The sequence below is a fragment of the Sinohyriopsis cumingii genome, chromosome 11, assembly GCF_028554795.1.
Source record: "Sinohyriopsis cumingii isolate HCF-2022 chromosome 11, ASM2855479v2, whole genome shotgun sequence".
Taxonomy (NCBI): Eukaryota; Metazoa; Mollusca; class Bivalvia; order Unionida; family Unionidae; genus Sinohyriopsis; species Sinohyriopsis cumingii.
Genome location: NC_142971.1, coordinates 114,792,215 through 114,816,234, shown reverse-complemented (window position 1 = coordinate 114,816,234; position 24,020 = coordinate 114,792,215). Strand labels below are relative to the sequence as shown.

General features: G+C 35.9%; 1 protein-coding gene across 1 annotated transcript; it reads right to left on the bottom strand.

The window, feature by feature from the left end:
• On the bottom strand, window positions 1-24,020 carry LOC149789466 (uncharacterized). The gene is made up of 5 exons (XM_089975559.1): window positions 23,912-24,020; window positions 19,785-21,253; window positions 19,035-19,185; window positions 7,144-7,282; window positions 1-5,800 (listed from the first exon to the last, which is right to left on the bottom strand). Exons 2-5 carry the CDS (start codon window positions 21,242-21,244, stop codon window positions 4,977-4,979), a joined length of 2,574 nt encoding a protein of 857 aa, XP_089831685.1. The 5' UTR covers window positions 21,245-21,253; window positions 23,912-24,020; the 3' UTR covers window positions 1-4,976.

The following is a 24,020-nucleotide window of genomic DNA, read 5'->3' as shown; positions in this document are numbered from 1 at the left end:
TCAGAAATATATTCATACTTTATTCCATCAAGTACTTTCATATCATTGTCATGGATGCCCTTCAGGTAGATACATTATAATTTTCGAATGAATAAATCATTTGAAGAATTGGTGTGTCAAATTCGTCATTGATTATAGGAAAAGTTATAAACATCTTAACATCTATATATGACATTTACATACAAAACGAATTTGCAAGACCGACAAAATTATCAAAAACTCTTCACAGTCAGAAACTTAATAAATTAAGCTGGTTAGAAATAGACTCAATACCGACTTTCAACAGTATGTTATGCAAGCGCATCAATTATTGATAAAATTTATAAAGTATTTGTTTTTGATTTTACAATAAACTCTAACAATTATTTGCAATAATTTAAGTCTTACTGTACAATGCATGTAAGAAAGGTTCATATATGTTATCTCCTATATATTAATTATCAGTAAATAGTTAATTTAAAGAATAGACTATAAGGTATCCTCCTAAGCAATTATGTGGATGTTTATAAACTTGTAATATTCTAAGATATATATTCTGTTATTCTTTCCTATCTATATAGGTTTCAGTTCACTATTTTTCAGTTATGTAACCCACTGGTCCGTGATACAAGCAATTTATATATATACATGTTGGTGTTGTTTATTTTATATATATCATATGCAAACTATGTATCAAACAGTTTCACTTTGTTCTATATTATCTCTATATTATCTCATTTTCTTCAAAATTATAGTTTTACTAATGATAATCATATACATTTGATGTGAAAAAGAACAAAATCTGGAATCGACACTTTGACAATGGCATGAAAAGAAAGTCTGCAACCCCCCCCCCCCCCGGCAAAAGTTAATAATGGCCATCCTCCCAATAACCAGGTGGTCTACAAGGAAAACAGATTCTCACTAGGTTTGGCCCCCTTCTCCCAACTTCCTCCCATAGTTGCAAGGTTTGCTTGGGTTACAAAGTAGCTACATCACTGACTATGTCTAGATAAGTAATCCATTTATGTTTGTAAACTGGAAAGTATTTACCCGTTTCAGAATTTGTCTACTGATATGAACATACCTTTCCCACTTAAATAAAAATTATAAAATTACCAAGCAATATTTTGGTCGTCATCCTTTCATGTTGCAAATACTCAGGTCCCTTTCACTTAGCATTACTTGTAATTACTACTTGTAACTCTTCCATTAGACAAACTTTTGTATAATTTTTATATTCTAACACTCATTTTGAGTAAAATAAATACTTTGTTCAGTAATTACTAGTAATTGTATTTATTGTTTGACAATGCCATGTTTAGTTAACTACCTTTCATTTTGTAACTATGCATGTATGGCTATAATAATGTTCCTCTAAACACCATACATGCATACTTGCACATGGAAACATACATATATAATACAACATTACTAGAAACTTTATCAAATTTCCTCATGAAGGTGAAATGCATAAGCTTTATAATATTAGAAATAAAATATTAAAATTGCGGGAAATATGCATAATAAATGAATAATATCATATTTCAATTTGCAAAGTTTATCGCCAGACCAGAAAAAAGATGATCATCAAAATATAAAATATCACAAGAGGTCAAAAATATTAAAAGGATCTTACAATTGCAAGAAAAGTAATGCCCTGCATGAGTTCATATCTTTGCCAGTCAAAAACTGGAGATCAGGAATGAATGGACGTGTTTGTACACGTTTGTCTGGCCATTCAGCCATCTTCGACTAGCTAACAATATTATCATCTAACCATTTTCAGCTTTTAACAATAAAAAGTCAATAAAAAAACAATTCTACAACCGTTATTTACATGTATAAATACAATCGATTCCTCCTCTGTAATATATAACCTCTACCTTTCAGAGTTTCATACAAGACGTATTACACCGAATACGCAAGTAGCCTTACATCCTTACGCAATTTATCTTATCAATCTCAGCTAGAACAAACTTGCAGTCAGGAGACCAAATATTTTATTACACATCCTTGTTTTCTTAATTCATCCAGCTGCTAACGGCAAATAAGCACATTGAATGATATTTAGTGTCGAATGAATGGGCCTTGCACAAAGAATATTGATGGCAGTTGACCTGTCATGGTCTGAGAAGGATTCGAATCCGCAACTCATAGACTATGAGCTTGACAAGCTATCTACTGAACCACATCAGCTTGACATGCTATTTACTGAACCACATCAGCCTGACATGCAATCGATATGCCTCCCAAAACTCCAAAACACAAAACATTCTTTGTCCCTCGGTCAAGCTGTAATTATTTACAGTTAGCATATAATGTGTTCATTTTAATTAATATTTTTAATTAACATTCAGTAAATAAATTGTGTACAAATGCTATAACGATTCTGATTTCGCATATGATATTTTTAAAGTTCTATTTAAGAAATTAAACATTTTGTACAGAGTGTGAATGTCATTTTCGACAACAGAAATGAAAGTGTATTTAAAGTATATTCACTGATGTCCTTACAAACATATTTTCATATCCTGCGCCTGCATATTTACCTATTTGTCTAATATGACTATTAAGGAAAGAAAATGTTCTTGGAAATTTATTTAACTGTACATCTGAGGATATGTTACAACTATATGTGCAATGTTTTGTGACAACCAAACTTTTGCGAAATTTTTTTGGATTATTCTTTCCACTTTCAAAAAGACAGCAATTGAAATTGTATTAGCTATCTCAAAATTGATTAAAAGAACAATAAATTATGAATTTTGAGAAAATACAGAAGGAAATGCAGCCTATATGAAATATCCAAAATGGGGATGATATGATGGTATATATTTATCTACAATTTTGTCCAAAATATTATTTGATATGAAATGATAAATATAAACCAAACTACAAAACACAATAGCATCACAAGGAAATAATACAATCGGTATAATAGAGAGTTGTGCACATAGGTGCATCAGAATATTCACCACTACTTTATTACATCAGGAAAATATTTTGTAATGCACAAGTGACATGTTGAGTAACTAATTAAGAATAATGTGCAACCTTTTGCTAGGTTTTTGTTCCATATGACCCAAGCTGTTTATTCACAGTCACATGTCAAAAAATGATGTTTTAATCTAAACCAATAATTTCAGAACTATAAACTGCAGCATAATTCGCTGTTTCTTTCTTTGACATTTTCAAACTGCAAAAGGTGCCGAATTCCCACGGATGGTATGACTGTATCCTCATTAATGTTCTCTTCCCCTCCACAATCTCCTGTTTGACATCACCTGCCAAGTCATGCCCCAATCACTCCTTCCTCTATATCAACGATGCCCAACAAATATCAAACTATCTTTTATACTTGCATGACTGTCACTATTATGCACCATCACTACACATTCTGAAACACTCACCATTAAGGGACATTGCACAGCTATAATGCACATGTTACAGATAATATATACAAACTAGGTTAATTGCGTGTCCTAATATGAAAATAAGAAAAAGTAAAAAATATTTTTAAAAATTAGGATGAGCAAGTTTAAAAGAAAGTCTAAGCATAAAAATAAAAACAAAAAATTGCATTTACCCACGAGATTTGAACTTGCGACCTCTTGTTAGGCAAGAGTTACTTACATAAAGAAAGACAAATTTAGATGTTTATAAGCTATCATATATGAAAAGGATTGATAATTAATGTGCGACTTAAAGCTTTTCAGATATCTTAGGAGTTATGTGTTTTGTTCCAGATTCATTGTAAATCATGAATATTATATTCCAAAGATAAAAATTACAATCAGGATGACAAAAGAGAAAGTATGATATAATGTCATACAGCCTTTTTAAAAATGAATATAAAACAATGTGTAATTATTAATTTACGATGTTAGAATCCACATCAACATCTATCGTTGAAGTAACCTACCCCTTCCTGTATTCAGGATGAATGCAACAGAAACACCTAATCCTGACTTTCTGACCTAACCACATATATTTTGAAAAAATGACAATGTTCATTCTGATCAGCATCCGTGAAGTGATAACACAGCTCTATATATAAACCCCATCCTTTCACAGACACAAAACAATTCAAGTGTGTGTGTGTGTGTGTTAAAGAAGTGAAAAATATATATAAAAGCAGATGCATTGTACATTTTATCAATATAGGCATGGCCTAATCTGTCTAGTATTCCTATGCTGAAAACTATTGCTGACACAGCCGTAAAATTCAACATTCGATAAAAATGAATTAGAAACAAAATAATGGAAATGTACCTATTTGCCTTTATCAGGGCTTATTATTAATTATATTTCTATAGACTTTGCATCTCATTCAAATATGTAATTAATTCAGGTTTTTTCTATGTCTGCATGCTTTTATTTTTTGAAAGTTCCAATATTAACTCACCAAATTTCCAATATAAGTGGACAGATATACTTAACCCAAATCATTAATTCCAAAGAGATTATTCAAGGTATGTAATAGAATTGACCATGAACCACAGAACTGCTGCATTGTGATACAATTAAATGGAAACTTTATTACTTCTCAAAACTTTTAACAATAGCAATCATAACAATTTATCATACCACAGTGATCACTGACTCCAAAGTCAAAACAATGTAAATTCATATGCTCCTCTTTCTCCAATTAACTGTTAAAATGTAATTAATATCATACCATTTATTTATAACTTATGTTATAAACTAATTTATATTCCAATGTTGGAACATAATTTTCATCTGATTTTTGTTCTTTCTAGAAAACAACTGAATTATACATGTAAAATGATGCTCCTAATAAAATTATTCATATCTCCATTATTGGTATTTTATCAGATCTGGCAATCACTTAACTGAATGCTTAGTATTTGCTCTAATTGAAATAATGTCCGAGCCTTCATCACAAATTAAATCATTAAAAATGAGAATAAACTATAGCATGGAAAGTGGTCAAGACTCGTATATCTAACTTATCAACAACCATCACTTCCTCGTCATCCCCCTCCACAACCTCCTCCACCCCCACATCCTCCTCCACCCCCACATCCTCCTCCACCCCCACATCCTCCTCCTCCCCCACCACCACAGCCTCCACCTCCAGCACCACCACCACCGCATCCACCCCCACCTCCACAGCCTCCACCACCTCCACAACCTCCCCCACCACCTTCGCCTCCACCACCGCATCCACCACAACCTCCACCACCACATCCACCACAACCTCCACATCCTGCTGTATCCACGCTCACATCAAAACCAAATTCTCCACCCACATTGACACCAGAGTAACAGTCATTACCATCATTTGCCGAATCAAGTTGTCCGGCAACATCCCCAAAATCACTTACAGCAACATTTTCACCACCCCCTCCACATCCTGCGCATGCATATGCTCCATACTGGCTATGGATATAGTGATTTGATGGTGTGCCCCAAAGCAAACCACAAGCAAGAACAAGGGACATGTTTTCAGATGGAATAGTGTAAACCACATGTACTCCACGTGATTGTGATGGTGTCTTTGCCACAATGCTTTCTCCTACTTTCCAGTTCTTGGGACGAGGAATGCAGAGAACATGTAGAAGTGACACTGAAAACACCAAGGCCAAATTTTCTGCAACTTCTTCCTGATTGGTATTGACTTCGATAAGCCCACGATAGAGGTCTGCCTGCACTGATTCCATTCTGAAGGCAAAGTCTTTAGCCATATATCCAAGATCTAAATGTGTCCATCGCCGTGTAGACATTTTGTAGAAACTGACTTTAAGGGTACCTGGTGAGCCAGGGACACCACGCTTACCCGGTCGACCTCTTTGTCCTGTAAGTGAAAATGAGGGCTGTATAGCATAATATCAATACACTTTGCAGTATTGTATCCTCCTAAATTCATGAATAAATGATCATTTTTCATTGCTCAATATTTACAATCTTCTACCAGTTATATATAATAGTCATAGTGTCATAGACCATCATCCAGTGTCTCACCAATTGTACGCTGATGACACCCAAATATACAAATCTAGCCACCAAGCTGAAGTTGATGCTACCATTCAAGGTGTAGAGAGGTAGATTTCTGATGTGAAATCATGAATGTCATGTAACAAGCTGCAGCTGAATGATGATAAAACTAAGGTCATTCTGATTACAACACAAATATTGTCTCATTCACATCCTTTACCTCAAACAATAAATATCAGCAACACCAATATTAAATTCACACAATCAGTACAAAACCTAGGTGTTACTCTGGACAGTACTCTCACATTGCACTAACATGTCATGAACATATGCAAGGCTTCATATCTTGAGCTGAGTCGCATCAGCTCCATTCGCAAATATCTTTCAGCTGATTCCACCAAAACACTTGTGTGTTCATTAGTACTTTAAAGACTGGACTATTGTAACTCAATTCTGTCTGGTTTGTCTCAATAACTACTCCAAAAACTTCAAAAATTTTTAAACACAGCTGCTCGGATCATACTTAGAGTACCACGATCAGAGCACACCTCCCCGCTGCTCTGTACCCTACACTGGCTATAAATTCGATCCAGAATCCAAATTTGTTCTCTGTGCTACGTTTCACTGATGGACTCAAGTCCAACATACCTATCTGACCTCACCCATGTGTACACACCAGCAAGATACTTACGCTCCTCTTCTGACAATCGTATGCTCATTATTTTCGCTATGAAAACAAAGTCATATTGACCGCGTTCATTTGCATACCAAGGCCAAGCAATGTGGAATGAATTACAGACCAAACTTAGACACAAAGACAGGGATCACATTCAAGAGTGCTCTCAAATGCGTCTTCACTTATTTTGACTGCAAGAACAAACTTAAAGACCTAATAATGTTTCCTACCTTACATATTTTCATCATGGTTTTTTATGTTTTCTAATTTCATGGTGTTTGTTCTGATAATCATATCATTATATATGTTTTTTATCTTATAGGTGTTGTCTAATGTTGTAAAGTGCTTATAGCTTCTAAAGATATACAAAGTCCTCATTATTATTATTATTATTATTAAGAAAACAACTATTTTTATGTGAGAAACTGATATCATTGTTATTACTGTTTGTTTTTAATCTCTTATTTATTTTACTTTATGTACAATTTTCAATTTTCTTCTATATCAAGTCCTCCATGTTACACTACCTTTAACTCCAGGAATTCCCCTTCGGAAGCCGGTCCATCTTCCCACACAGATTCCCCAATCGCCAGCATTGTTTTTGATAATGACTGCCCTTTCATTGCCCCTTGGGTTTAAGACCACACTTTCATCAGTTTTGGCAACCTTGAAGATATTACAGAATTTTAGTAAGGACATGAAAAATATATATTAATCTATTTTTGTAATAAAACAGACTATGCATAGTAAATTATGCTTCTGAATAATAAAAGATTCCTGTTGCCTCTTGGATATATTCATTTTGACACGCTGCATAAAATGATATGTGCTGATAATCGTGTCATGTTTTAGTAAACAAAAAACTTCTAAATCAATATCTTGAACGGACACACTGCATACATATGAGTTTCAGGACAATGGAAACTGGACAGAAATTATCTGTAAGTAAATGTTACTAGTATGGTTTCTTGGTAAATTCAATTTTGGAGATAAAAAATTCGGTAAACAAGATCTATCCATAACATTTCTTCAGGAATCAAGTCATTTCAAAATGGATTCTTGTGGATTCAGGTTGGAGCCTGTGTAGTTCAGGTGCGAAGTGTTGCTAATTTCATTCGGTACACATTTATTATGGTTTCCATGCAGGAAATGAATGGAAAGTTAAAAGAATTATATCAGTTTCCATAGCTTAAAGGGTAATTTTCCAAATGTAGAAAATGTCTGACAGTACGAAAACCGCTCCGATTTCTATCTTTATAGCAATTTACTAAACACGGAAACAACATACATCACAGGATTCCACTCGAGTTTCCAATGATTCTGGCAGTTACCGTTATTTTTTGGGCTCTGCCCTTTGACAAGGAGACATCGAACAAGAATCCTTTTCAGTTTTCAATGCTATCTTTAATATTCGTTACATGTAATTAAATAGTTTCAAATACTGAATGTTTCTAAATTTATTCCTGAAAATCTATAAAGTCAGACCCTCGTCTGATGACATGGTAGCTTGATCAAAGTTAGACACCGCATAGATCAGCAGACAAGCTAAACACAATTACATGCTTTGTACGCATTAAATGAGAAGAAACATTCCATGTTTTATCATCCAGTACATCATTCTTAGGAAGGAATATAGTATGAGATGATGTCGAGTTGTGTGCTCGCATGCGTAATGTCTACCTCTATATTTGCATTCAATGTCGTCCCATGTAGTACATGGCTCAACTATTGTATTTTTAACTGTTATGGAGATTCGTTGACCTCCATGAAGTTGCATAATCTGCATAATGCTGTAAATGTTGTTGCTGGTTCGAGGGACGAAATTGGTTATCTGAGAAAGAAGGGCCAAAGGTTCTGTACCAAATGGTCTGCAGGCAATCGAGTTTCCTTTTGTGTTCTTTCAGCTGGATCAGAAATATATGTGCTCATCTCATGGATACCATGAGATAACATCACTATATATTTTGATGCATTGATAATTCCACACATAAGGGCTCATAAATCCATATTTAAATAAAATCTGTCGATAAATCTATGTATTGATTATATCCAATAAAACCATATAATTTGTGATTTTTTTCTTGAAAATCCTTACTTTAATTGTATCCTTACTTTAATTGTATCCATGGAGGAACAGTGCTATCTTCTTCTAGCCATTATTGAAATTCATATCCATGAACAGGGTAGGGTTTTCAGTTTTTATTGTTTAATTTTTGAGAGGTGGAGGTAGAGGAAGTGAGGTAGGGCATGAGAGTTTAGGAACAATACTATTACAACTATATGGTAGTAAAATAGATAACAGAAAAGAGAGAAAACCAACAAATTTTGTAAAATTAAACCAAAAAAATTATTTCCGTAACATACAAAGTGAGAAATTAAACAATAATATACAGTATACAGTATGTGTAATGAAATCTAAATAGTCCTAAAAATTATATCACAAGTCAAAACGTATCCATTATTCGAGGTTAGTTCTAGTGGTGTTCTGAATGAAGTTGAATATAATGTGCTGCTGTGCCAATATTCTGGAGTATTTCTGAGCTAACAATTTTGATTTTATCACAGTGTTATTATCTAAAATGTCCTTAAATGAATTCACAGAAATTCCAACACAGTTACTCCAGAGTTTACGAACAGATTGTAATTCCAATGAATAATTAGAATAAACTAATCCTCTCATTTAATAATTAAACACAACTAATATAACTGATTCTACAGCAGATGTTAAGCTAGGAGAAACTGATTCTCTGGTAAACATTCCTTAATTTAAAACCTACGAGGCAGTTTCAGAACCAGAAAGAGGGTTGAATAATAATTTCCAGAATATTTTACTCGTCAACAAGGTTAGGTCCTTTAACAGCTAACGGCTCATAAAAGTAAGTGTTCAATGGGGGAATCCCATGAATTCTGTCAAAAAATGTCTTCTACAATCTCCAAGGTCAAAAGGCCACAATAACGTTTACCTAACAAAATGACCTCATGCTAAACTACAAACCCACTCTCACGAATCTAATGAATGTGTTTACAAATAACTCTTATTGTCAATAATCATATAAATAAACAAATATAATATAGATATACATAACACTATTTTGTTATATCCATTGTTTGACCTTGAGCACATCAGTAGGATAGGATTTTCAGTTATTTGTTTAGCTTATCAAAAGTGGAATCAAGGGTGGACCTAGGGCGTGAGAGATTTAATTATCATTAAGCGTGTTTGCAACATCTAATTCCACCCAATTTCATCCTGTTAATTACGTAACAATTCAATTTACAGTACTCAAACAGTTATCAAAGCGCGGAAGCTCCAGAATCCATTCCAGGTTCCAACGTATTCTGCCAGTTTCGGCAACATGAAAACAACGGAAAACCTCAAAGTTACAGTATTCGGTGCTTACTACCAGTTTCCGTAACATGAAAATACCAGAAACCACGAGACACTGGTTCAATTTTAAAGGACTTCGTACAGTTTCCTTACAAGGGAAACAACATCAATCAAATCCGAACATAACAGTATTAGATATTTAGTTGCAGTTTCTATAGCAGAGAAATGTTAGAAATCAACTTATTAAAATATATATTTCAGCTTGTCTGTTGTTTCCTTTTATTTTGAATGTAACAGCAGCATATCGTATTTTAGCTTATTTAATCAGCAAAAGCTAATAAACCGCTGACTCAACACTCGTATAATGTGAAAACTTTCCATTGTTGTTAAAACATTGACAGAGATAGAATTTACGTTTAATTGTTACTTTTTTATAAAAAAAATGAACTACTAGGAATAACAAGTGTTTGCTTTTAATTGAAAAATATTATTCGCTGGGACATTGATTTTAAAGCTTTCGACAAGGGAAACATACAGAAGCTGGGCGCAGTTTGCACTGGTTGGCATCTTTAAAGTCAACATCATTTTTGTTCCCTCTTTAACACTACTGTCTGTGCTATGCGTGTCTAAGATATATTCGCATATTTTTCTTCTTGTTCCAACAATATATTTTTTAGTTTGAACTGTTGTTCCGATTTCTCTGTCAAACATTTTCAGCATATCTGGCCAATACGTATTAACATTTTCTTTTTCAAACTGAATCTATGCGTAAAGCATCATTATAGACGACCTTTCTTTACACCGATCACAAAATTTGCAATAAGGTGCAAGTTCTTTAATGTCTTTATTCAAATAATAACAGTAACAATAACTGAATGAATCAAAATGGAAAAATACAATTCTACTTATACTGAAACCGTTTTTTGATTCTGAACACAACCAGAATAATGTTGCACAATTGTTCTCGTTAATGAGGTATTATAGAAGAACACTTGGTTCAAGAATTCCAGAATAGCCTTTTTGTTGTACTCTTTGCTTTCGAGGACTGTTATCGAAGACACGCCCAACTATAATAAGTTCTCAATTCTGATATTATATCACTCAAACATTAAACCAGAATCATTATATTTGTTTGTAACTATTTCCCGTTATTTACACACAAATATCTTTAAAACAAAACTTAGTTGGGGAGTGGGTTTAATCAATAGATGGGATACATCACATCTACAATATTGTAGGATACTATTTAAAAGAAGTCAGTTGTTGATGCTATGTGAATTGGGCATTCACGTGCTGTGTGCCAAATTCTACAAATAAGGAGCACAAAGTAACGTTTTACTCCAATATGCTTGCAACGTCATCCAATAATCGTTCTGCTATAGTGCGGCATGAATTGAGCAGCATAAAGTTCACCCATGTCTCAGTGACATAAACATTCTACTCGTATCTAAACAACCAGATGCTCATTTCACTGAAGTAAACGAACTCAAATCATTCTAATTTCAGAACACTGATACAAACCCTCTGGTGATACAATACTAGTCCTACAAAAAAAAAAAAAAAAAAAAAACAAAAAAAAAAAACCACTAACTGCACCAAACAAGTCTCTTTATATAGGATTATCTCAACATGGAAACTTGTGAAAGCATCAGTCATGTATAAGGTATGTCTAGTAGCTTCACTCCTGAAAAAATGAATGGAGCATGACCGAGAAATTATTACATTGAGTTTAAAGTGGACCATAAACTTGGAGATGCAATGATATGTGTGGCCAAATCATTTATCTTACCCTGAGATTACAAGTGCAAGAACATCAGTTAAAACAATTAGTTATGAAATAAATATAATCACTTGATCATTATTGTCAGGTAGAAGTAACGTGAATTCACATTTAGCTATGTTAAGCAATGCGCTGAAACAACATAACAATACAAGTGAGTTACTTCCCCTACTCCAGTACAGCTAAGGAACAGGGGTGTGTGTGTGTGAGAGAGAGAGAGAGAGAGATTTTTAGAGTAGTTTATACAATTTTTCAGTCATATTGCTACGATGTCTGAACTGTGACAGTTTATACTGGTGTCTAGCACTGAGACATCATGTCACAGACATGTGATATCATGTCCCACCCATAAAAATGTCATGTCAGGCCGCCTAGTCCGAATACTAGCCTCTTAATACTGAGCGCCATACTAGACAACTGCTAGTACCACTTCTTATAAGTCTGTGGCATGACTCGGCCAGACTTTGAACCCGCAACCTCCCGTATCCGTGACGGACGCTCGAACCACATAGGCTACTGGAGTGGTCCACCAAGTGAATAGCGTTGTGCATGGAAAGGGTCCAGGATATTTTTCGTAACCCGAAAATGTTCTTGAATATTCATATATACAGCTTAAAGATACTCAAACCTGAGCACATTTGTACCAAGAAAAAATGTAATTTAGACTTGAAGAAGGCAAACACAGTTGTTATTATTTTTTTTTAAAACTACAGAATTAAAATTAGAATTTAACAGTCCGGTACAACCATAAATGAAATTAATAACTTGTGTTGAAGTTACTGTCTTACACAGAGTATTCCTTTAGCATAGTGAATTATTAAATTTTGTTTTTTATATATTAGCGGATATCTTCTAATACAAACCATTAAGTCTGGTGGGCATGTTTGGACAGAAGTAATGTTTGAATCTACTTAAAACTGTATTCATTGGAAACTGAACTGGTATCCCCCTTCTGATTCTGTACTGTCTTACATAGTGAACACTACCATTTCAGATTTGGACTGAAGTAGGTCTCTCTCTCTCTCTCTCTCTCTCTCTCAGCAGAGCCCTGTTCATCAGGGCTAATGTGAATCTGGACAACAATGCATTTATCAACTACTGTCCACAAAGATATATTTCGATCTTGATTTCCCACACCTATATGCAATATAAAGCACCTGTTAAGTTAGAAAATGTGACCGGAGTAAATTCTAGTCTCTTTCCCTGCATGGTATGCTCCCCGCGTTGCACTCCGCTATACGAAGTCAGATCAACGCCGATGTCACATTAGTACTGGTCGCATATGGAGAATACGTTATTTTACCACATCATCAGTCAATCTGATGCCAACATTGTGTAACATCGCACTTTTTACGCTCTGTTTCTATTAGACATAGTCGTTTAAATTCTTGTACTTTCAAAGCTGTTATGTTTTTATTTTTTATTTTGTGTCTGCTTTGTGTTTTCTTTTAACAATAACTCAATGAGAGTCGAAAGCGCTTAGGCTACTTAAAAACTAGTGTCTTCACTGCTTGTTGTCAGCTGGTTGTAATAATATACCATTTTCATTTGAAAAATATTAATATAACAATTACATCAGCGAAACATCTTTCTATTTAAAATGTTTCACCCATCTTATGCTGTTCGCATTAATTAAACATACAATATTAAATTTAAGTTCCCCAGACAAAAGTATACTTATTTAATAATAATAATAATAATAATAATAATAATAATAACGATGACTTTGTATAGCGAATAATCTTTAAAAGCTCTAAGCGCTTTACATTAGACAACACCTATAACATAAAAAGCATATATAATGATATTATAGCAAAAAACAAAGACCATGGAATTTTAGATTAAAAAATACCATACTGAAAATATTTAAGGTAGGTAACATTATGTCTTTAAGTTTGTTCTTGGAGTCGAAATAAGTGAGTTTTAAGAGCACTCTTGAATGGAATCACTGTGTCTTAGTGTCGAAGTTCAGTGGGCAATTCATTCCATGCTGTACCCTGGTATGCAAAAGAACGTGGTCCACATGACTCCAGTTTTGTAGTGGGAATACTGAGTATACGATTGTCAGAAGAGGGGCGTAAGTATCTTGCTGGTGTGTACACATGGGTGAGGTCGGATATGTATTTTGGACTGGAGTCCGTCAGTGAAATGCAGCACAGAGAACAAATGTTTGATTCTGGATCGAATGGATAGCCAGTGTAGGGTATGTGTGTTCTGATCGTGGTTCTCTAAGTATGATCCGAGCAGCTGTGTTTTGAACTTTTTGAAGTTTCTGAGGTAGACATTGAGATGAACCAGACAGAACTGAGTTACAATAGTCCAGTCTTGAAAGTGCTAATGAGCACACAAGTGTTATATGCGTATCAACTAAAAGATATTTGCAAATGGAGCTGATTTAACTTAAAAAGAGTTTGTGATGCACTTTGGCATGTTCGGGTCCAGTTTTAATTCTTGAAACCGCAACTTGTTTCTCTTCAACTGCCCAATATAAACACCTTATATCATAATAACATGATTACTAATTTGAAGGGGGCCCCGAGTGGCCGAGTGGTCTAAAGCACTCTCCGTTACGGATCACTGTCATCTCACCTTTGTCTGCGTGGGTTCGAGTCTAGTATTCGGCTAATGTGGGTTTGTGAGAAAGCTTGCCAGTAGCTTCTCGTTTGTCGGTGGTTCCGGGGTTTTCCCGGGTTCATCCTCCACCATTAATACTGGCCGCCATGTATAGCCTATCGTGTGCTGAAAAATGGCGTTAAACCCACAACAACAGCAACAACAACTACTTTGAAGACTGTCCTAATGCTAGTCTGTGAGTTTTGAGCTTATATGATGTTTTATCATGTACTCCATCGCAATTTTTTACCTCTAAATAAGCAAAAGAAACAATACTTATAAAACGTTTGAAATTTGATTTTCAATGCACTGCAAGCTAATACTTCTGAAACCTAGCCTAAAATGGTCTGCGTTCTCTGGTTCTCTCACACGTTTGGCTATATTGTTTTCATCCTGTTCCACGTATATCACACCTACGTTTGAAGCAAGGTTTTCAAGATAAAGTATGAATGACACTAATGTTCCTATTAAAGAAATATAGTGAAATTATAAACTACAGGTGAAGACTAATGTTCAATATTGCTATAACTTGTATAATAACCAATGATTTAATCATCCATTATCTTGAGGATGTTCACCTATTTACCCATTTTGATTCAAATCTAGTCGGAATATCACATCTCTGGTAGAACATTAATCCAATCAGATGCAAGATCGCCGCCTGCATAGGTATAGATCATGCCCATTTTACAACCCGTTGTATATCTTGAGGATACATGCCGATTGACAATGTGCTAACAATATGATGAGAAATTGCGTGGCTAAAGTATCGACGAGCTCAGCCGAACATGTAGATTAGAAGATCGGCTCATTAATAAAAGCAGATATCAGTCATAAGTGCATTCAAACGAGATCTTGGTGATTTAATTATATATGTAATTATCTAGCTTAATCAAAATCGGCTCAGAAATAGTATATATAGGTAGCATGTGGAGACAATCCAATGCAAAGAACACCTTAAGAACACCAATGAATAACACCCACTTTCAACCTTTTGCAAGATCTTGATCACATGGAACTATATCTCATGACCGAATAAAATTGGGAGCTCAAACATGTTGAGTTCATTCAATTAGATGCAAGATCACTTCAATAATATGCGTGGCTTATGTTCATTAAGAAGGCAAAAAACTCCATCGACTGACTAGCTCAGATAACTATAAATCATTGTTGGGCAACATAATTCCATTTAAGCACTACAAAGAGGAAAACAAAATCGAGTTGCCCTACCGTGTTCCCATCAACATCTTGCCGCGCTTGTAAGCGAACACTGGAATTGTCGCACCCTGTATTTGTGCAACTCTTTCGAAATCTTTATTATAAAACTTCATTTTCCAAATTTGATCTAAATTAGATCAGAAATATGGTCTCCTAAATAGTAACAAATTCGGCCTATCAGATGTTTGGCCACCTTATTTGTTTGAATGGATCTCGCTCATTATTGACCTCGTCTGAAATCATCTTCCGACGATATAAGCACATGATCTATGTTTGACTATAACAAACTGTCAGAACAATGATCCCCAGAGTACTTACAAGCTTTTTTTCAATAGACATACCATTGGTGCAGTGACATTTACTTGAGTTTGAGTAACAACATTTGTCAATGACATACATATTAACAAATGGTGTCGAACTACATGTTCTCGCAACTTAGAAAAGGCCCTTTCCCTATAATCTATAAAAAAAAATTACACCGATAGCGGCACTAAATAAATATGATTTTATAGTTATATGTAAACATATACGAGTCAGGAAAAATAGGTATTACAGACACACACACACACACACAAAGAGAATTGAATACATTAATGATCGTTGATAAAATTGCACATGAATACATACACCAAATGAAAACAGTGGTAAAATATTAACATTATCGTATAATTATGTCTGTATTAAAATTGACAGCAATTGACTGAGTAGAGAAATCAAATTTGAAATACTCGTTAACTATATGAAGCGTTTAGTGTCTTCGATACATATTGGGAACAAGTCAAATATGCGAATATTAATGTTCACTGTAAAATCGGATGATCCTAATAACATATTACTTGCAGTGGCAGGTGTATAGAGATGGTGTAGACTTTGAATCAATCTCATATGCTGTTAAATATAATATTGGTAGTAAATATGCATCAAAGTACAGAACACTGCAGATCTTCAAACAGTGGAAATGACCATTTTTCATCAAAGGAAGGAAAGCTGTAAATGAAACACCAATTTAGGTATCTGGAGGTAAATTCGTATACGGGACCAGAGCAGCTATTATACAATGGTAAGATCAACGTACACGCACACACTTCACAAGAAATATAGTTTATTGGCATGGAGAGAACACTGCCAAGGCTTTATCAACATAATCTAGAGTTGCCGACCAAATCTGTTTGAAATAAATTTGTTCCCAGTAAAGTTTATTTGTGGAGAGAACACTACTGACAAATGGACTGATGGACCTTCTATGCTTATATTGTGCCTCGAGGTTTGTACAGCAGGGTTGTAATGAAAAATGTGCATGCATGCTCCAGGCTGAGACACGAAAATATCAATCTTTGGTAAGCTTAGACATAACCCAGGTCAAAATGGTACGGACAATCGACGCGATCATAATATCTGAGCAATAAGCAGAAAATTGACACACATTTACCAGGTGTTAAGATGATATCGTTCAAACTGGTCTAACACACTGTGCATAAATTGTGAAAATAACTGCCTGTCGTCTGCCACTGTTGTGATGTTATGACTGCCTTATGCACAATCTACGTGAAGATCTGACGCCGACATGTTAGGAGCAATGTTTTTGGGTTTTGGTGACCTTTGAATTAGCCAATTGAAATGCAGCTTTCAAAAATCTGAAAGTGAATCAAATCGTTTCGTAAACAGTCATGCTTTTGATTCAAACTGCTTAGTCTCCAAAACGCGAACATATAAGACTTCATTTGATTGGCTGATAACATTAGCGATTATGGTAGTTATACATAGGTTACCAGAACATGACCCTTAAGCGGTCGCTGTCAGATCTTTATGCATAACTGTGGAGCGTAGGCTGTAGAATTTGTAAAGACTAATTTTATGAAATTCGGAATCATCTAATTTCTGCTTTCGGACAACTGTGTTTGTTCTGTGACTTGACTTTTTAACCAGGCTTTAACAACCTGTCAACCATATCGCAACGATGTCTGCAGTGTGACAGTTTATAGTGATGTCTAGCATTAGGCATTGTGCTGCGGACATGTAGCATCATGACCCACCCAACCACATTACCCTGACACCACGCTGACTATTTCTAGCACTAACCTCTTAATACTGAGCGCCAAGCGAGGCAGCTACTAGTAACATTTTTATAAGTCTTTGTTATGACTTGACCGGGGTTCGAACCCGCGACCTCCCGCATCCAAGGCGGACGCTCAAACCACTGGGTCACCGGAGCGGTCGCTTTTGGACAACTGCGAAAGAAAGCTATGTTATGACACACACACACACACACACATATATATATAGCCTAACTGCATGCGATGTGTACACACGTATCCAACAGATACACAATACTCGTCATGTTCTAGTTGGGGGAGGGCAAACAGCAGAAATCATGTTGAATTTTAGATGCCTTTACCATTCTTCAAAGTTTACTTCAATAACTTCTTGGTATAAAGTTTAAATGTTCTGAAGCCGTGTTTCCGCTCACTGTCCCGTTTCCACAATTCTGAATATTGTTTGCAATATATGGGCGCTGTGTGATGCGACTGCGAACACTAGGGAGACTCTTTTGTGATCATGATGGTGCTTAAGGATGTGTTTAAAAAACGCAGTCGTATTCTACGGACAAGATTCTATCCGAGGCCTGGGCAAACAGATAATAGTGGTAGTTCAGCACGTATGATCTTAAAATAAAGGTCAAACAATAAAAACTGAATTTTGTTTTTATCACGTGGTTTGATGTCAGCTTAGTTGCTATTTGAAGAAAAATTGACAGACAGGGGCAAATTCAGAAAGGTCGAGTAGATCAACGCGTGGCTTGCAAAATGAAAGATCAGCATATATTAATTTGATACCTTCAGCTGATATGATAATTATTATACCATGCCTAATATAGGATGATTGACCAATTAATAATAGGTCGTACATATCTAATTTATTATCATCATAAGGAAACTATAACTGTCACGCCGACCATGCTTAAGCATAAAATAGTTCCATCTGTCACCTTTTAACCACGGGTCGAATGCAAAGCTCAGCATTTAACCCTATATTACCATCAGCAAGATTCAGCCAACACAAATGTGTTTGTTTACATGTTTGTTTTGCAAACTGCATCCTAAGCTGTCAGCTTTCCTTCAGCTTCCGATCTATGGAAACTTTTCTTGCATTGGCAAGTTACATGGTAGCAAATATCTAGGTGGTATCAGGAGAAACTTAATAAAAGAGTGAAAACAAACCGGCTTGTATGACGCATAACTGGCATGTACATGGACTTCAGTGCTTGACAACAATTATTACTTTTGTCTTCCAAATATGTCTTTAGACTGAACTATTTTAACAATATTTCCTTCTATCTTCTTGTAAAATTATCTCTTCATCATTTTTTTAAAACTGTCATGTAAAATTCGTATTAAGCCACTGACAGTACAAAATATAAGAATTCAAAAGCTATTGGAGTCTGTGAATATTATATGTTAACTGACTATGTTTTGATCTACCTGTGTAGGTATAGGAAGTTGGTCTGATCCGATCAAGTGTGCGACTGCCACCATCTTATCATAATAGTACATCTGGATAGCGGACATCAGCAAAGGTAAACTGTGGGTAATTCTACAGGTGAATATCACTTGACCTGTGTGATTTAATAATCTGAAAGTATATTTTAAAAATGCGTAAATTTGACATAATGCTACATTTTTACTTTGATTTAAAAACATTTTGAAATAACAGTGATTCACTTTGTTAAATTTTAAAAGTATCTTATCTCAAAGCACCAAACTATTTATGTCGGCTTAACGTTCAAAATATCTACCCTACAAACACCAAACTATGTATGTCGGCTTAACTTTGAAACTATCTGCCTACAAACACCAAACTATGTCGGCTTAACTTTGAAACTATCTGCCCTACAAACACCAAACTATGTCGGCTTAACTTTGAAACTATCTACCCTACAAACACCAAACTATGTCGGCTTTAACTTTGAAACTATCTGCCCTACAAACACCAAGCTATGTATTTCGGTTAACTTTCGCACTATCTATCCTACAAACATAACTATGTCGCCTTAACATTTTATAAGTGCCAATTGGAAATATTACCAAATCAAAATCTTGGCCAAAGTCTACGACAAAAAAGACGATCACAAACAGATCTGGAATGCAATGTTTCCACTGTAAAATATATGCCGAAAGAAGAAATAAAAGATATGTATGATAAAAAAGATCAAAACCTATTCAAGTCTTTACCTATGATCAGCTACTTGACACCTATTGTCAATACCAGCTGGTAAGTGTGCCAGTTTGATAGGTCCCCATAACTGCTCTAGATGCTCTGGAATAACGGCTTCTTCGTAGAAACCTGATTCAAGAGAGAAGATTGCCGCTCCACTTATCGGTGGTGCCACTGTGCCCTTAAGAGACACGCTCAGCTCATGAGCTAGGTCAAACTTTGTCTCAAATGAGATTGCGGATGATGTACGAGGTCTTTCCACCAGAGGAAGAAGGCTGTAAATACCAACACCACCTACATCGAACTCGACACCGCCGCAACATGCACCACCAGACTTTTCAGAAAGAGATACCAGAAGATTGTGTATATTTCTAGTACTGATATCCAGCTGCTTCAAATCATTTTGTCTCCATACGATTTGGCTTCCTGTCGATGTACCCTTTGCTTTTTTCAAAATTATTGCAAGGGGATCATTTCTGGCTCGGTGCATAATTTCAGACCCGCTCATCGTTCCTCTGCTGCAGCATATGTTCAACTTAAACTGCTTGTAACGTTCTGGTGGTTTGTTCAAAACACATTCCGTCAACTGAATGACAGTCTTCTTAATTGAGAGATTATATAAATCTGATGGCTGGAGTTGGTAAAGTCTTCCTCTCGAAGAATCTCCACGATACATAGTACCATATGTTGAGAAAGTTTCATTAAAAGCGTTCTTCCAAAGTTCTGTAGTGATAAATTGTGCTGACGTACGTTTAGAGTAAGGGGTTCGGTCATTAGCAGTGTCATCATGGTTGAACAATTGGCCAAACCATGCCTCTGTGTCATTCTTGTAAGCCAATGGGTACAGCTGATGCGTATGCCATATGAGATCGATATCATAACAAGGAACGAGAAACTGTTCTGGGTTTTGCTGTCTCAGAAACAAAAATTTCTTGTATCGTACAATACTGTTACTCAAAAACTTTGAATCCCGGTAGTGAGGTAATGAGACAGAATAGTAGAACAAAGCTTGTCTTGAGGCCGCTTTCTTTATGTCGTAGGATAATCGAGATCTTTCGTTGTAATTCCTTTCATCACTACTGCAAGCACTCAGATCGATTTCAAACGGTTCATTTACATCTCGGTACTTTCTAAGCCAAAGATCTTGTGACCTTTGGAGGGATCTTTTTCCATCGTGGACTAAGCTGTGGTCAATTACAACACCGACAATGTCCATGCAGTCTTTGACATAGGACGTGGGACAAAGCATGTGACAGTGCCATACCCAAGATATATCTAAAGGGGCCATGAGAACCTCATCCCGATGCTCAGCCGTTAGAGGCAGCCAGTAGTACTCGTATCTATAAACAGCCCTGTTCAGAACATTAGTGTTATTCAGAAGTGGAGTGACATCCACCTGCTTGAGGTAGTCCAAATGACGTGTAGTTGCCTCCAAAAGATCCACATCGAATGAGAAACTTGCTTCATTGAACTCCATGTTTTTGGTCTGCAAATACAAAAATTTACACTGATTACAGACAAGTATTCACCGTATTCGGTAAGTGTACATTTATTATAAAAATGGGTCAGTCGCGTAGTGTAAGCAATTACCTAAAACGCAGAAAAGCCAAATTTCAAAGTTATTGTGCTTTATAACGATAATGATCGGAATATGTTTTGGATACGAGTATTCTATTAATTTCAAGATTAGTATATCTTTATTTACTTCTATGTCTATGACAATCAACCCTGGCAGTAAAAAACATGTCTCATATGAGTTAACTTTGAACTACGAGTATTCTTTGGAAAGTACTCACTGTGCAACTCTTGTCCTGAAATAATATTTAAAGTAGATTTTTCTCCGATAGAATCGATTGTTTAGCACATAAACTACATTATACCGAACCACAGATTCTCTTGTGTGTACCATTCGAGTGTTCTTACTTGGTCACCTCAGTTTTGGCTGTTTTGACTTCAACGACTTCGCAGCGATTTCGTAATGTTAGCCTTGCTTAAACAGCGCAATAGCTATCAGAAAAGAGGTTCCTTTGTGTTTAGGGAGGTATGTTTCACTGTGTCATTGATTATGTGTTGTTTGTGTGTCCCTTTATTTCATATAGGATGTTTTGCCCCAGCTAAAACTTGTACACAAATAAACGGGTATGATACCTATATAATAATAGAAGCACCTGTCAACCCAAACATCCAAATCAAAGTGACTCAGAACGAGCAACTGCTAAATTATCTTACATGCAGACAAAACAACGCCCGTAATAGTCTAACGATTGTATAAACATTGATAATTATAGTATGGTCGTTGTTGATATATACAAACAAGTTGGTTTCAACAAGGCTTAAGGACACATTTATCATCATATAACATGCTGTAACATTGTGTTATGTTTAGTAAGTACTCATCTCTGTGTGGATCTCCTCAAATTGTTCGCTGCAACTACTCCAGAGTTTGCAACGGCCTCGATGGGTGAGCAACTAGTATCCCGGTTTCTCCCATATTCCCTGTTTCGGTAAACTACGAAATGGCTGGCAGCTTATTGCTGTCTCGCCTCATACAATCCGCTGCGGTCAGTGTCCAAACATAAATGTTGCTTTAACTGGGTCTCCACTCATTCCTGGTTGCCTAAGTAGGATTAATAACTCTTTCGCCAGCTGGCTCCCAATGCTGACCTTGTTTTATTATTAATCAACTAGAATGTAGCACTTGCGATCATTGGGCAATAAATAAATTATCGACTAGTCAAAATCAATCACTAAACATTCTACCTGAAGACTGACGTCAGCACGTAAACACGAGGATCCACAAAGTGACACATTAAAGAATTAACCCCACATATTTCCACAAGAATGATTACGAATTAAATGCTTTATACACAAAACATCATAGACCTAAGATATAAATGAATGAACATTCAAATCACGCCTGCAGAACTTGTCTACTTATTAGTGAATGAGCATTGAGACATATAAGCGGTGACAAAATGCGCACAGCAAATGCAGTCATTCAAAATTGTCTGAAATGGCACTTTTTATGAACAAAAATGAATTTTATTTCACACTTTCATTTTTAACAAACCCAGTTAACATATATCATCACTACATTAAACCGTTACTGTAGACAGATATACGATTTTACAAACAGACCTCGTACTTAATCTTTTCACACACTGCTGGCTCACATGATCCAATATATCGTGGGCTACGTTTGACTTGAAGTCAGAAGTCAAACACGGGATACATACAGCTATTTCCAGCAAATGATAGGCTATACATGACGACCAGTGTGTGTGTGTGTATGAGATTTGGATTTTTAACGTGTGCAGTGTGGCAGTTTATAGTGATGTCAAGCACTGGGGCATCATGCCGCAGACATGTAGCATGATGTCCCACCCAGCCTCATTATCCTGAAACCAGACCGGACGTCCTAACACTAACGCCTTAATGCTGAGCGCCAAGCGAGGCAGTAGTTAGTATAATTTGTATAAGTCTTTGGTATGAGTCGGCCGGGGATCCAACCGACAACCTAACGCTAACCTAACCACTAGGCCACCTTAGCGCTGGCGGCCAGAGTGTTTCGCGGAAGAAGAACATTGAAGTCCTGGGTCTCATGGTTTATCAATTTGCTTTAAATCACCACTTTAAAAGCCATGATATATATATATATATATATATATATATATATATATATACACACACACACATCAGGGAATAGGGTTAATATATATAAGAGTAATGGGGCACTTCCTCCCCCCACCCCCTGATTTCCCCTCCATATGTTTTGGCCTGCATCCGGAACACTTAACAGCTGACCACTTCATTGAAGCATGATAGTATTTTCTGTAACCTGCATCAGCTTTCTCGTAAGCCGCTGTGGCTCAGTTGGTACAGCGTCGGATAAGTATTACACGGATTCCAGACGTTTCCAGCCCACCCACCCCCGTCAGTTGGATGTGTATATGTATAGTAAATATAAGGTGATTTTGTGCTCACACGGATTTCATCGTACTTTAATGATAAAATGTCAAACTCCTGCTTTTTACCTTATGACCATGTATTCATTATTCTGATGTGTCGACTACATTGGATTAGTCAATACTTGATCTTCTGGTACATGTGACACTGAAAATTATCTACATAGGCAAGTACTTACCTAGAAAAACCGTCGTCAGCTCACAACTCTCAAATGTTCACGCTGCATCGTGTTTATGCGTCTTCGACGTGCCTCGTTGTTGACACTTTACAGATACGAGAAGTGTAGG

Bases quoted from the DNA above. Each gene is read 5' to 3' on its own strand.
- LOC149789466 (XM_089975559.1), bottom strand. From the start codon at position 21,244: ATGGAGTTCAATGAAGCAAGTTTCTCATTCGATGTGGATCTTTTGGAG. The intron at 7,283-19,034 runs GTAGATCAAAAC...AATATCTTCAAG, and splicing joins AACTTCCTATACCTACACAG to GTTGCCAAAACTGATGAAAG. The intron at 5,801-7,143 runs GTAGTGTAACAT...TTTCACTTACAG, and splicing joins GGGAATTCCTGGAGTTAAAG to GACAAAGAGGTCGACCGGGT.